The 15,404-nt window shown below is 50.3% G+C and overlaps 1 protein-coding gene across 1 annotated transcript in view; it reads right to left on the bottom strand.

The window, feature by feature from the left end:
* IGFBP2 (insulin like growth factor binding protein 2) overlaps positions 1–15,404 on the bottom strand; it is a 64,610-nt gene that overhangs the window by 2,675 nt on the left and 46,531 nt on the right. Inside the window, exons 2-3 of the mRNA XM_072874991.1 lie at positions 3,567–3,790; positions 1,964–2,104 (exon numbers count right to left, since the gene is read on the bottom strand). Of these exons, the coding sequence (XP_072731092.1) occupies positions 1,964–2,104; positions 3,567–3,790 (365 nt within the window). The remainder of the gene's footprint in view (positions 1–1,963; positions 2,105–3,566; positions 3,791–15,404) is intronic.

Raw genomic sequence — 15,404 nt, 5'->3', positions numbered from 1 at the left:
CCACAAGGACAACTGCCCCCAAGACGCATCGCACTCTGTCAACTGTGGATGAAAGCATCCATGGAGTCAAAAATCTCCGAGGGAAGAAGGATGAGAGACTGACGGAGGAGCTGTGTTTAAGCTTCTTCTCACCTGCAAATTGGGCTAAACAAACTGAAACACGAGAGCAAGGTCCCCACAGCCAGACACAAATATGTTTCCAAACAGGGTTTCACTCTGTCCCAGAACAGAGGTAGGGACCATGGCGCATCTGGACCCAGACTCTGCTCCCCCCAGCCTGGTCTGGTTAGAGAGAAGTTTCTTGCCCTAATGGTTATTATCCACCTCTTGGCCTGGAAGGGCTGCAGGCACTTTGAACCTAATGCTCATGCCTCCATCCCCAGCAGATACATCTCTGAATAGGGTATGGCAGGAGACGCAGAGGTTACTCCAGCAGGCCAGCCTCTACAAAGCTGAATTCAAGCCATTTTCTGCAGCTGGACTGAGGTCAAAATGCAGCCTTGTTCATGGGAATAAAAAGCATGAAAAGAAAGGAAGAAAAAGCCTCCCCAGCAGGAGAGTGCATCTGGGCACCCTCCACCCAAGCACAGGCCCACAGGAGGTGGGAGCAACTGGGAATGCTTTTGTTGGCATCCACTTTCCAGCAAACGAAAAGGAGCTGATGCTCCGCTCTGGAAACCCAGATGGAGGGAAATGGGTATCACTTCACAGTTGCCTTGTTTGCCCTTATCCAGGGCAAGGTAGGGTGGGAAAAGAGAAAGCAATTTTTGTCCCCTCTCTTTCTGCAGCAGTGACCAGTGTGTAACCCATCTGCACGCTTCAGTGCAGGCTGACTTGCTTCCCAGGCACAAGGAGCAGCAGAAACTGTCTTTCCTTTTGCAGCACATGCTGCATTACTGCATTGCCCAGGCTCGTTCCCCAGACACAGCTCATCTCCTTACGGGGAATTTGCCAGCTCTGCTCCATGCACCCCTTCCAAGTGTGCTCATACCGGGGGATCCAGCCAGCCTGTGGGGCTCTTCAGGGGAAGGTGGAGGGTGAGGGTCCAGGCAGGACAGGGGAGAGAAAATGGACAGAGGGAGATTATCTCAGAGAACACTTTTTGTAATGCTTTTTTGGTTTTTTTAATGCTCCTCATCAAGGGGTAGAAGAATTCCTGAGAAAAAAGCTTAGCCATGAAAACAACAGGTTTTCTGGGGTCCCCTCCAAAGGCTCAGTTACACAGAGCTGTAAGAGGTGCTCATATCCAGGTACTATTCACATGTGGCTGCCAGTCAACCCTGGACAAGCTGTTTTGCTGCCCAAGATTTTTCCTGGCATTTTTTCCTCCATACCTCAGCTGCTGACACCTGCTGGTTTTGCATGACTGAAGCCAAGAAGTCAAAATTCAGACACACATTAAGTTGTTTGAGTCCTTTTGGGCCCCGTAAATACTTTCAGAAGGATGCTGCCCCCAACTCCCACCTCATCTGGAAGGAATCCCTCCTGGAACTGTGGGACCAGCCTCAATTTGTGGGGGAAAACCAGTAAAGTGTACTAGAAACCTTCCTGAACCCAGGAGAAGCGCTTTCTGCTTTGTCTGCAGGACAGGCCAGCATTCAGCCCCTCTCTGCTTTTCCTCTGTATCAGGGCCCAGCCAGGACAAGACTTGGCTCAAAGCACATGAAAACAGACCTGGACAGATAAGCAGCTCTTGCAGGGAAGAAAGAGTTCTGAAAGAAACAGATATTCCATCTCTGGGGTGCCCACAGCCAAATGTAGGTGTGGGTCTCATCTCCACTTGCTAGCCCATGGCTGCAGATGCACCTGGGTGTTACTGACCTGTCCATGCCACCTGCAATGGTTGCCATTTACTGCACACTTTGCACCACGTGTGCGACATCAGCCCAGCCCTCAGCTGCGTGTGACCCCATGGCTGCCACTGGGAGTGCAGCCATTCTGGGGCTCTGGGTCTCCCATTTACCTGTTTGAGATTGTACAAGCCGTGCTTGTCACAGTTGGGGATGTGGAGGGAGTAGAGGTGCTCCAGGGGACCTCGCTCATCTGGCAGCCGCATAGTGGAGATGCGTTCCAGGACCTGGTCCAGCTCCTGCTGACAAGGGGTCTGAAAAGAACCCAGAAAGCAGAAAACAAAACAAAAATCAGGGCTATGGGACCATTCAACGTTAACACTTTGGCCAACAGAAACACCAGCAGGGATGAACATGTGTGCACCTCCTCATGACACAGGTTTGCCACCAGGTCCCGCTGCAGACTTCACCTGCAGACACCCAAAATCAGTGCTGCATGTCCACACATGCTGATGTGTGGAGATCCACATAGGGAGATATGCACATCTCCCCCATGTGCCTCACGCAGCCAAGAGCCAACATGACACCAGGTCACAGGCCCTGGAGGCACAGAGGAGAAGCCTTAGAGATGCTCCCATGGGTCCCACTGGTGGTGACAAGTGATGTGAAGCAGGACTAATCCTGACAGACCAGGAGGGTTTCTATGAGCATAGCCCAGATCCCACACCTGTGATGCAGTTTTGGTCCAGAAGTGCAACTCAAAGCATGTGAGACCCCATGGGAGTGGAGGGGAAGCCCCGGGAATGAGAGTACCCAGCAAAGCCAGCCTCTGGAGGCATCCATCTTGCTCCACAGCAGCCCCAAGCCAGTGCTCCCAGCCAAGGCAGCCTGGTTGAATTATGCCTGATGTGAGCCGGAGTGAGTCCACACCTCTCTGCTTTTGCAGTTGCTGGGTTTTTTTCCAAAGGAGCAGCAGTGTGGGAGTTCTCCAAGTTGATGGTGAATGCATCTTATTTTGAACCTCTGCTTTGCCTGTTCCTTGGAGGGGATGAGGTCTCTCTTTTAAAGCCCCTTTCTGTCCCTGCGCTCCCCAGATATAAATACCCTATATGTTTAGAGAGATAGGTATTATGGACCTTTTGGGGTGGCTTTCCATCCCCAGCCCATCTAGTTGCCTTGACCAAGCTGCCCACTAGAGGGAAACCACGGCCAAGGACTGGAGGGCAGGGAGACAGGGAAGGGGACAGGGAGGACTCCGGGCACTCTCCCTGCTATGTGACATCCCCACAGCCCATCCTCGGGGCCTCTGCCCCCGTCCCCCCCCAACCTGGACTGGTGCTGCCCTGCAGCAGGCAGACACCCTTCCACCTCCCAAATCCCCTTGGGCCATCCCTGGCACTTGCTTAGGGAAAAAGGGCGTGAGAAAGCCAGTCCATGGGCAAAGGGCACACTCGCACCCCTGCGGAGGTAGGTGTTGAGCCAGTGGGACCCCCCTTCCCTGGCTCTGCCGCCAGGAGGTGAAGCTGCAATGAAAACAACGCCTCCTCGCCAGCACATCAAAGTTCATCAGATGGTGTGTTTGGCCTCAGCTTCAGGCCAAAACAAACATTTGCTTTTCCTTTTTTTCTCTCCCCCCTCCCCCCTTTTTTCCTTTGTCTTTTTTTTTTTCTTTTTAAGACAGTTTGTTGCAGATGTCACTAAGGCTTTTGCATTCAGCATTCCCCGGCAAGCCCGCAGCTGCCTCCATTAGCTCCCCACTCCCCGCTGCCCTCTCACCCTGCCCGTCGACAGCCGTGACTTCTTCGAGTCCTCATGGTTGTGATGGGGCTTGCCGACTTTTCCCATCTGCCGCTGCTGCTCGTTCACCTTCTCCCTCATAACCGCCAGCTCCTTCATGCCCGTCTTCATGGGCTTCCTCCCGCTGGCCCCGCTCAGGATCCCCGTGGTGCCGTCCACGTGGTTCTCAGCAAGGATGCTCTCGGACCGGTCATCGCCATTATCTGCAGGAGACAGAGCAGACAAAGAAAGGGTCAAGCTCAGCCAGGCGCTCTCTTACATGTTCATCCCATCCTGGATCACTTTCAAGCATGGCTAGCTACCAAGCCATAAAATCTTTGCATGCAAAAATTTTAAATTGCATTAGCCCTTTCATCTGGAAGGTAAGAATAGATCTTTTCATTCTGGAGTTATTACCACACTAAAAGACAGTTTAGAGAGCAGGGGAAATTGCTGCTGGAGAAGTTCTTTCTGGTTTTTCTTTGACCTTCTAAATTACTTCCCGAAGAATGTAATTTTCCCATCAGAAGTCCAGTTAGGTTAGGGATGCCAAGTGTACTTCGGCTCCAAAACTTAAAACCACAGTGATTAGTAACAATACCTTGAGTCCATCTATCAACCCCCAGAGTATCTCCAGGAATACTTACTCAATATTAATGTGCTAAAATAAATTCTCAGGCCTGCTTTCAAAAATACCTTGCCTCTGTTTTATGGCCACCCTAATTTCCCTTGGAGATCCTGCCATTTCAGTGATCGTCCTTGCTGTATTGTCTTTCACATCGTTTGTCATACAGTGTATTACTCATTTAGCTTCTACCTACTTCTGCATTTGGCCACTTCTGCTGACCGTGGAACAGCCCCACGTGTCCTGGGCCCAGCTCTGTCACTGCTGCAAGCCACAAGACCCCCAGCTAATTCAGCCATTTCAAAATCAGTTAGCAGAAATCTGGAGATAAACACTGGACTTCTTCCACCTCCCCCACTCTCTGCTTTGTGGATTTTCCCAGTTCACTGGGTCCTGTTTCTGAGAGCAATCCTTGCAAAAGTAGGACACGATGGTCACGATGCTGCAGACACCAGTCCCTTTGGACTTTGCGGTAGCAATGAGGACAGATCTCAATTCCTCCTGCTTGGTCCAGAAGCCCAGAAGGTGAAGCTGACCCCTCCTTGGTGCCTGGTCTCATCTGGCTGAGCAAGCACGTCTAACACTGTAGCTGGATCTAACACTGAAGCTGGCCCTGCTTTAAGCAGCGGCTTGGACCAAGATCTCCAGAGGTCCTTTCCAGCCCAAGTTATGATTCAACCCATGCATGCACATCACCTCTCACTGCAATAACCCAGGCTAAGTATGTCTCTCCATATATCTCTGTATATAGGAGCAATTCAGCAGCTCCACAGGTCCCACACCAGTGACAGACCAGGCCATTCTGGTCCTACAGTGGTGACAAACATGAAGTGTCTTTTAGCCTATGCCAAGGAGGAACTGTAAGCACCCAGCCTCCCAACATCAGCATTCTCTCCGGCACCTCTGATTTCAGCTTTCCAGCACTCCAGAACTCAGGCACTTACATAGAAGTAAAGAAATCACATCAAACTGTGCATGATGGAGGGCAAGCAATGCTTTAGCTCATGCAACAATACTTAATTTATGTATCTCTCCTGCTTCTTGGAAGGCCGAGCATACGGAGCATTTACAGATTTTAACATTTCCTTTTTTTCCAGAAGCTGCATTGTGATGTTTTGTCAGGGCATAGCTCTACTGTCATGACAGACAGTGAAAAATCATAACAGCAAGTGTTTTATTTCTGCCACAGCTTTCCAAGCTTTTTTCAGGTGTTACAACCCCAGGCTGACAGAGGAAACTGCAAGAAGAGTTTTGTCTGCACTCACTCAGCAAATGTGCAGCTGCCTGCAGACTGATGGCAAGAGAATGGCCCAAGCGGGCTGGATCAAAGAGCCACCCCAGCCCAGCACGCCATCCACAAGAAACCGTCAGCAGCTGCTTGGGGACACACATCAGAAGGACCATTCTCAATCTGTGCTGCAGACCAGCAGTAAAAGCACTTTCATGGCTGGAGACTGCATCTAACCCACAGGATTTAAAAGCCACCAACAGACCCCTCCCTCAATGGATTTGCCCAATATCCTTTTGAACTTCCTCACCATTTTGGCCTCATATCTCCCAATACTGGGATCATCCCACTTCCCAGAAATACTAAATGCATTTGGTCTGCAGGTTTTTAGCTGCTTAGGTAGAAACTGAAAAGCAAACACAGGGCAAAACCAATCTGGCAAAGTCCATGACTTTCCTCAATACTAGTTCCAGATGAGAACTGGGACCACGTTTGATAGCCAGACGGGCAAGCTCAAAGTCTGGGCTGCTGGCTGGCAATTGCCGTCTGGCCATCATCCTAGGAGCCGGACAAGGAATACTTTGAGCAGGAATCTTCTGTTTATACACCAGTCTCCCTGTTAATTAGAAACACATAGTGAGAATAGAGAAGGCCATGAGGCCGCCCTTCAGACAGGATCAAATGAAAAAGCACTGTGCAAGAGACGGGCAAGGCTGGCCAGGCTCTGATCCTCAGCGAGCTGCTTAGGAGGGTTTTAGCCTTCTGACACCTTTTGTGCTCCTCTCCTTGCTGTCCCACCAAGCTGTCAACAACAGCAGAAGAATGAGCGCAGCAGCAGGGCAGCATCTCAGACACGTTGCAGTCCCCTGCTTCATTCAGAAAACCAATGGTACAAACTGATGGAAAAGCAGCAAACTGGAAGCGGTGCCTTCCCCCATCGATTCTCGCTCCTTCCTGCCTCCAAATAAAATATATAGACATCTGCCCAAATAAGCACTGTGCTAGTAAATGAAGGCGAGCTGGTAAGCCTCTTGTCGGCTGATTCATTCACAAAACCTGCTTCTGATAATATTTTCTTTCATTTTTCTCACTTTCCAATGCTAACAAATACCAGCCCAAAGAAAACCACTGATGGGAGCAGAGTGCACAAGCCCATGTGCACGAACACACCCAGCGACAGGAGAGATTGGTCTTGGCTCCCGAGGCACCATCACAGGAGCAGAGACTAGGAAGGTCTATCAACTGCAAGCTCTCCTCTCCAAGGCCAAGCCAGTCATGGTGAGCCATACCTTTGCCCTGCTGCCAAGCTGGGCTGATCCACCTGGGGCTGATGCTGGAGCCCCATCACAGCTTTTCCCTCTCCCAAATCCGGTGCTGCTCTTAGGAGGAGGTCTCCTGATCTGGGGCTTGCAGGGATGCTCAATCACTGTGGAAGGGAGATGGGACAGAAGAAAGCTGGCCCCACATGCAAAGCACTGGCATTTCCTTCACGGACGAGCTGCGTGCACAGGAGGAGACTGAGCATCAGGTGCAGTGAACTGCATTTCAAAGAGCAAATGGGCCAGGTAGCAACAAGAAGAGTGGAGACATCAAGCCTCGAGGTTGGGAGAACACAGAACATGCCAAGAACCAAACAACACTTTTACAGCCAGATAATGCTTTTTAACACTGCCCAAAAGAAGCAAGTTGTGCATGCTTGCTTATGACTATCCATGAACCAATTAAGCCATCCATCAACCCTACTGGCATGGGATGGGCAGGTATGCAATTGCCTCAGATATACAACCCTAATCTGTTTGTCATCCTGGCAAACGTCCTTTTGCTGACCAATTTAAATTCACGCCAAATATATCTGTGAATGGAATGGTGCCAAACTCCAAAACAATTAAGTTTTATAGTTCTTCCATTTTCCTATGGCATGTGGAAAACATCTCCTGTGCTATTTTGGATCAAAAGGTAGAGCGCTTTGTGCAGGGCGGGACAAGTGTGACAGGAATCAAAGCAGATAGCTGAAGTTCCTCTGAACACTGATGTGGAGCCCATGAAACACCTCTCTCCATGCCAAGAAAATGATTTCTTTATGGCCTTTTTCAAGGAAAATTCCCATTGGCTTCAATGGGGTGAGGACTTGGCTGAGGTGAAAGCGTGTTCAAATGGCCATCAGCTAACATCTGTAGGAGCTGCACAGTCTCGCCAACATTTTCAACAGCGGCTACCAATTCTCCAGCACTGAAGTTTTCAAAAATCTGGTTTGACACCTCTAGGCACCTCCACGGAGACGGCTGAGAAAGAGGGGCTTAAACCTGCCACTTCCAGAGCTACAAGAAAAGAGTACCACACAGAAAAAGGCAGCTACCTGAACTTAAAAATATATCTTTATCCCTTCGAAGAGCCCTGAAGTGTATCTGGGCTGCGGGATGGGATCAAGCCAGTAGCACTCACTTAGCGTGAGAGGGCCAGCCTGTATCACAGGGAGCACGCACCATGCCAAGGACAGCAGCCGCCGTCTCCGGCACTGCTCTCTCTCTGCACTTGCTTTCCTTCCAACAGCTTGCCCACAGGCTTTCACGTGCATTTGCTTATCTGCCCAGGGTGTTTGCATAGCGTTTAAGTGCTGATTAAGGTCCCAGACCCACAGAAAGTTTCACCCAAGTGGCCTTCAACAACCTGCCTGGAGCCCTGCTAGACTCAGGTCCCAGTTGTGTCCCGGGCTGGACAGGGCTTACATCTCCCTCCTGCAGCAATCTCGGCCTCCGTCGGCCAGCACTTTCCCTCTGAAGACATCAAAGCGCTTTGCAGTTCATTAATTACCCTGGAGAGAGAAAGACGTGTTCATCCTGGGTTGCACATGGTAAAAAACAAAGGCATGGAAAAATCTGAGAGCATTGCCCAAAGCCACGCAGGGAATCGATGAGCAAACCCAGGAGCCTGCGCTCCTGCCCTGGCACTGCACCATGCACAGGAGCAAGCGCACTTGGGCCTGCAGAAATGCAGCATCTAGAGCGTGATTTTTTTTTCCACCCTGAGCAGTGCTGTCTGTCTCATCTAGTTGTGGTTTGTTTTTTTTTTTCCCCTCCAACACTTCTAGCTTCTTGTGGCCACAAGTTCTCCATTTCAGGATAATTTAAGTGCCTGTTCTGGGTTTTGCTTGCCACTTTTTATTTTAAGGAGCGGAGTTGCCTGTCCCAGGCTGCCAGGAACCCAGCACTTGTCCTTCGCAGCCTGAGAGCAGACAGGGCCTTTAAACCTGACCTTTAACATGCACAACAGTAATGGCTGGAGAATTACTTGCAGGAAGGTGGGGAAGGAGCAGACAAACCCCAACCGCAGCCCTGGTGACCTCTGCCTCAGTCTGCAAAGTATTTCTAGGAGAGCCCTGGGCAAAGGTTCCTGTGCAATAGCTTTGGTGTGGGTGTTGTTGACCTGGAGCTTGGATACCTCAGAAAACGTTTGCCAGCAGGGATTATACCGGCGTTGCAATTTCCTTGCAGCAGGAGCTGCCAAGAACAAAGTCCCCCCCAGGCCCTCTGGCCCATCCTACCCCAAAAAGGACCCAAGGTTTGCTGATTACCACTGCCAAACTGCAAAGCGCTGAGCCACGGCACAGCATTCGTCAGCGCTCAGCCGGTGGCGGAGGGGAAACGCGGGGGCACCGGTACATGCTCTGGCCGCAGGCGTAATCAAGCTGGGCTGGATGCAGCTCTCCAGAGGCAGACAAAACCAAAGCAGCCGCTCAAGTTTCAGTCTTCGCTTTGCACAAAAAAAAAAAAAAAAAAAAAAGGCACAACTGGGAAGTGCCACAGAGGGAGCATGAGCAATGGGCCGAGCCGGAGAGGGGATGACAGCAGAAGGGATCCAGAAGGGATGTAGAGCAGAGAAGCAGCCCTCCTGCCCCAGGACAACATCTCTCAGGGGCCAACCGTGGATGCTCAGGGGAGGAGCAGAAGAAAGGACACAATTACAGAGCAATCCCTCCCCAGCTCTCCTCCTGGCACTCAACAGTTCAGGAGCCAAAGCTTGCATCTAGACTGGGTTTAATAGCCATTGACGGGCCTAACTGGGGAGGACTCATGCATGATCCCTTTCTGGATTCAACTACAGGGAGCCCCTCCATACCTCCTCCTGGTCCCCTCTCCCAGCCAGCAGCCTGTTCTGCTTAGCCTCATCTGGTTCTGCACAGGCAACATGTGGATGTTTAAGCACTTGATTTGGTTGCAGAGGACACAGAGCCAGCATTCCTGGGCTGCCCAGGGGTGTCTATGCCACCCAGCTTTTGGGAGGGCTGGCAGGAAGGCTGGTCTCCCAGAATCTCTCAGAACCATGGGCTCCCATTAGACACAGAGATGGAGATCAGCTCGGAGCATCTCTCTTTCTGCCAAGGAGCTCCTCAGCGTGGGTTTCTGGGATCCCCTGCCTGCCTATGCTCCCCAGGGTTCTTTCATCATGCGAACTTGCTCAGTAACAGCGAGGCAATTGCACACCACAGCCAGAAAATTCCTGCATCAGTCTCCAAGAGCTTGTTTCACCTCTGTGATAAGCTGTCCACAAAGCACTCCGAGATCCCCTGGGGCTCTGCAAACACCCTTTATTTTTGCCGTGAGATCTTTTCAGCCCATCTCTACCAGCAGGGAGGGCAGGACTGGGGAGGGAACGGCATGTTCTGGCCAGGGGTTGCTTAGCAAGCTCCTCTCCCTGCCCTGAGCGGCTGGCACCGAGGGGTGATCCAAGGGGCACCCAGTGCCTTCCTTTGGCTCGGGGATCCTGCAGGAAATGCTTTATGCTCCTCCAAAGTCCCAGGGACATTGACTTGGAGCAGCACAGCTTTCAGCAGCCTGCTTCGCTCTCTTTTCTCTGCCCATTCCTGGTGGCTGGAGAGAGTAACTTTCCCTCCTTCATCCACCTAGGTCCCGAGCCAGAGAAAAACCTCTTACCCAGCGCACAGTGCCCTATAGTGTGCCTGTGCCCCACCGCACACAAACTCCTCTGGCACCCTGGAGGAAGCACAGAAGTGATACTGAAGTGGAGCTTATGTCAGATGAGGGAAGAAGAGGGACCAAGATATCGCTTTCCCTGGGCTTTACTTCAAACAGACTTTTTTCCTTTTTTTAAATCATGTTTGTAGACTGGTTTCCCAAGGATACAGGACTTGTGCAATAACACAGCCTGCCTCTATGTGTTCCTGCATGTGCATGTGTTTGTATGACTGCCTGTCTCCCTATTAGTCCTCCTCCCCCCTCCACCTCCCGATATATCTACAAACACGTCAGCAAATGCCAACTACATCTCAAACAGGAACAGAATTCTCAAAAATAGTAAGTTTCCACCATTTCATGGAAATGTGCAGCCAGGCTGAAGAGAGATAAAATAGCAGGGTTTGTTTTGTTAGCTTTCTTTCCAAACGATTCGACTGATGGGCTGTGTAGCACATCACCAGCCCACTCAAGCACAAACCACTGCTGGGGAAGGTCTGCTCCAGCCCTCCTCCTACCAACAGTGAGCCTGCAAGCGTTGTTTGCAACATCCTGCTCCCTCCCGCGCCAGCCGTTCGCTTCATGCCAAGAACGATAAGGGAAAATGCTGTTCAGGTCCCTCAAGAATACAGGGGAACACTTCAAGTCCCCTCGTTTACCCAACTTCCACTTGCAATCCTGCTTTTCTTTCACCTACTTCTTCCCCCGAGCGTGGGGCTGCTGAGCATCCCAACACGCACCTACAGCAGACACTCTCCGGACTCGCCTAAAAGCTGAGGAGCCAGAAGGTCTCATCTTGTGGCTGATGACAGTGGTTTTGAGCATGTGCTTAACGTCAACATGCACGAAGGCAGCTTGCTCAGGGGAAAGACCTTAATATGTTTGGAAAAAGTTTTGCTGAGTGAGGCTCTCCGAGCTCCCTGCCACCATAAAAGCATTCCCCCTTGTTAGTGAACCGTATCTCAGCCCTTTCAACACACTTCTCCGATTAGCCCTCCACAAAGCTGCAACCTTCCCAGCAGAACCAAATGAATTAACTAGAAAACACTTCCAAGCTTAAATTAATTGCACTGCAGCTTCCCGATTTGACCTTGACCCCATCTGTAAAATCCCCAGAGTAGCTGCTACTTAGTCATTAGGGGCCTGAATGAAACAAGCCGTTAACCTTACCAGGCCAAGCCTCTGCTCTCCTTCCCCAGTCACTCGCATGCATGCATATGGTCGTTGGTGCCCCAGCCACCCCAAAAAGCCTGCACCAACTTCTAGTATAAGCTCGGCTCCTAAATCTTCTGTTCCTATGAATTTCCAGAATGAAACCAGACCACAAAACCATCTCGTTCATTTCCTACAGGTTTTACTGCTGTGTTTGAATTACCTTTATTTCCCCAGCTTGTTTTAGGAAACACAGGCTCACTCTGACCCCAAGTCCAAGCCCACTGGGGCTTTTGCATTCCACAATCCAGACTATGCAAGCGTAGAAGAGCTTTCCTTACCACAGCCTACACGAGGGTGCCTACATGTTAATTATCTAGATGATCTCTGTTTGGCATTGGGATGCAGCACCTCTCTTTCCTGCAGGAGAGCCAGAGGCTGGCAGAGTTACAGGAGCTGTGACTATCAACAAGGCTGATTCCCAGGTATGACACTCTGCGGCCCGCCAGAAAGGGCCAATGAAGGACTGTCTGATGGACATGCAATCACAAAGAAGAAACTCTGAATTCACACTAAACATTTCTGCCTCCCTCATACATTTTTGGAAACAGTATATACAAGACCTGTTCAGACTCTTCTCCTATTTTAAGATTATTACCTTTCTAGGTGTAGGCAGTGACAAGCAAACACCAAGTTAGCTGCAGACAGACTGTCAAAAATCAGTTTGAACATGCACCAAGGAAAGATATGCTACTGGAGGAAGTGCTCACATATGCCCATTGGGGTCTTGAAATCCATGTAATGTGCCACTTGAACAGGGTGCTTTAGCCAAATACAAGACATCTTGCTCCAAGGAGAGGCGGCTGAGGGAAATTTTGTGGTCTTTATCATATGAGAAGCTAGGTGAGTCTAGGGGTTGTTTCTGACAATGCCCTCTGCCTGTTCTGGCTCCTCAAGGATGGCTTAGCTCACCAGAAAGATGTCCTCTGGCTCTGGAAGCCCAGCTGTGCCCTTTGGTGCCTGATCACAACCCCCACCAAGATCAACAGCTGGTGGGGAAGCGGCTCTGGACAGGGCATGACCAGAGGAGCCTACGGCAGAGCATTTCTGCACGCCTTCTGGGAAGGCTGCGTGCAGAGCGACCAAAAGTCTGACCTTCTGCCCTGCAGAAAGGTGGAAAAGCTTCAAAATCAGGAGGAAAAAAATACTACCAGTAAAGCAAAAAAAGACTTAAAACCCCCCAAAGGTCAGAGCAGTGCCCCACCCTGCCTGTGAGAGCCATCTCTCGCCTACCTCCGATATTGCTCCACTCCCTTCTCAGCCACATTCGCTTCTCCGGTTATTATGACTATTGCATGCAAATGGAATGAACTTCAGCCATTTGTATTACTAGTTTTTAAATAACATCTCACTTTTCCACAGTCGATTTTCCAGACGGTGGCTCAGTCCAGGGCTCCCCTCACCACCCACCCAAATCTCATTGCGCATTTCCTCAGTCTGCTTTTTTTAAAACGCACCATTATTACAGTAATTCCTTCCTACCTTCTCCTCAGAAACCCTGCCAGAGCCCAAGAGCAACTACCACCAGTGTCACCTCGAGGTCTGCTGTACCTACTGTCCCCCATGCAGCCCCCGAGCCAAGCACCAGCCCTCAAAGCCAACCCTGTGACTGCTTTTTCCCCAGGAACCTGCATTCCCCAGGCACAAAACACAAGTGCCTCCAAATACAACCAGAGCACTGAATTGTTGGTGGAAAGAGGCAGTATCTGCTGTAATTTAGTTGTGAGTCTCTTCTGCCCACCAGCATCTCCCACCTGCCTCCAGCACTCACAGACATTATCCTTCCTTCCTTCCTCATGGGGGCTATTACCAAGTTGCCATATCCCCAAGTTGAGCTGTTCACAGATTGTGGTTTTTCTCATTTGATGTTCAAGCTAAACAACATTGCAATTGTTTCAGGTTATGTCAAAACACTTTGTTCATCTGTTCTTGGGGCAATATTTCACTCAGTTTTGCAGTCATTTTGCTGGATTTCTTTAACCCTTGTTTTATCATTCTCCCAGGTAGGGGCAGAGTCGAATTTGAACCCTCATGTTAGAGTACACCACGAGAAGGGACTGAACCTGGTCTTGCATATGTATTTATTATGCACATTTACTATTTATCTTACTATGTGCATTTACTGAAATAAGGCAACTGCCACTTTCTAGGCATGAAGTCTTTATTGATACAACACTGCTACTGAAATGAACAGGACTTTTGCCAAAATTAAGACTTGCAGATTTGTCCCACTGCTGAATGACATGCACACATGCAGTAATGCCGTGAAGGGCTCAGACTCATGGACAGGCTATCAGAAGGCAGCAATTTACTGCAGATAGGCTGATCGGTAATAACTGTTTATGGCAGACAACAGCCATGCATATGCAAGTAATGCAAGTTACCTTTATGGTCCTTCAGTGACTTCCAACCTCCAGAGCCTACAGCATGGCTAGATCAATGTCACTTGGCCTTCAGAAGGGGAAGTTTCCTCCCCCACAGGTGGGAGGGAAGCAGTGCAAGGCAGCCTGCTGCTTCGCCCTGCTGTGTCATTGCTTTGGTCTCTTGCCTTTATAGAGAACGGGGTTGGATCTCACTTTGTTTCCAAACGACTCTGTATTTTGGGCCACCCATGAAGTTGCCCAAGCTCCAACCTCAGGAGTATGCAGACTCCCGCTGAGCAAAAGGCAGGAAGAGAGAGTCATAAAACTGTGGTAGAGGAAGGAAGAAAAGAAAGGGGAATATCAGTCAGCTGCATTCCCAAGGAGGAGGGAGGCATTGCAAAGCTTAAAAAACAGACCGCCACAAAATAGAGTGATGAAGACAGATGTGATAAGCCAGCTGAACCAGTGGAAGGGAAGCTCGGGTGTGCAATGGTCAGCCCTCCACTGGAACAGCTCCAGAAACCATTTCATGTACATCCAGCCAGCACACTCAGCACCAGTGCCCTGGCATGTTTGCTGTGCACCCCACATACACAGCACCCCTTTCCTGACCAGAGGATCCAACTACCACCTAACGGCTTGGAAGATAGCCAGGCTTGTAGCAAAGAGCCCTTTAAAGGGGGGAGCTGCTGGTACGTGGTGGTGGGGTAGTCCCCAAGTTAAAGCAAACCACCCATGCCTGTTTTAACAAGCCAAATAGTTAAAACGCTGAGCTTCTGCAAAAAAATGCCAGGGAATCCCTGACTTCAAGAACAATTGGTGTTTGCATGGCATTCACCCCAAAATGCTGGACAGCTTCACCTGGCTTGTGGCATACTGATATTCAAGTCCTTCTCCAAGCCAACCCTGCACATGGTCTAAGCCTGGCCCAGGTGAGCCTCCCCAGCCAAAACCCGGCCAGCTGCTCTGCAGCAAGTACCACCCTGTACACTGCAGGTGTTGTACAGCATGTGAATAACATGTTTTACCTGGCCTTCATCCATCTTCTTACACCTGAAAGCATCTCACAGCTTTCTGCTGCATTTTTGAACCCCCAAATTTGCAAAACAAAACGTGGCAGTCATTTAAGGGCATGTTACTCCCCAGGCATAGGGTCTGGGGAAGGAGCACATCAAGGGGCCACTGCAACCTCCCGGGAGCACTAAGGTGGGAGGCTGTCATTAAATAAATTGCCCTGGAGCACCATAATTAACCCACCCTCACTGCTCTCAGACAGACCACCACAAACTGAAAAGCACCATAACTGCAGCCAACCCAGGGACAAGGGGGCAAGAGCTGAAGGGACAGTGGGAAACATCAGCCCTGAGCACCCACATAGCCTCCGAGGGCTTTCATCAGCCCCCAGAACAAAAGCGCTGCTGCACCATTCCCTGTTGGGAA

This window comes from Ciconia boyciana, chromosome 10, assembly GCF_034638445.1.
Source record: "Ciconia boyciana chromosome 10, ASM3463844v1, whole genome shotgun sequence".
Classification (NCBI taxonomy): Eukaryota; Metazoa; Chordata; class Aves; order Ciconiiformes; family Ciconiidae; genus Ciconia; species Ciconia boyciana.
Note: the sequence above shows the minus strand (reverse complement) of the source record. Positions and strands in the feature narration are given on the sequence as shown.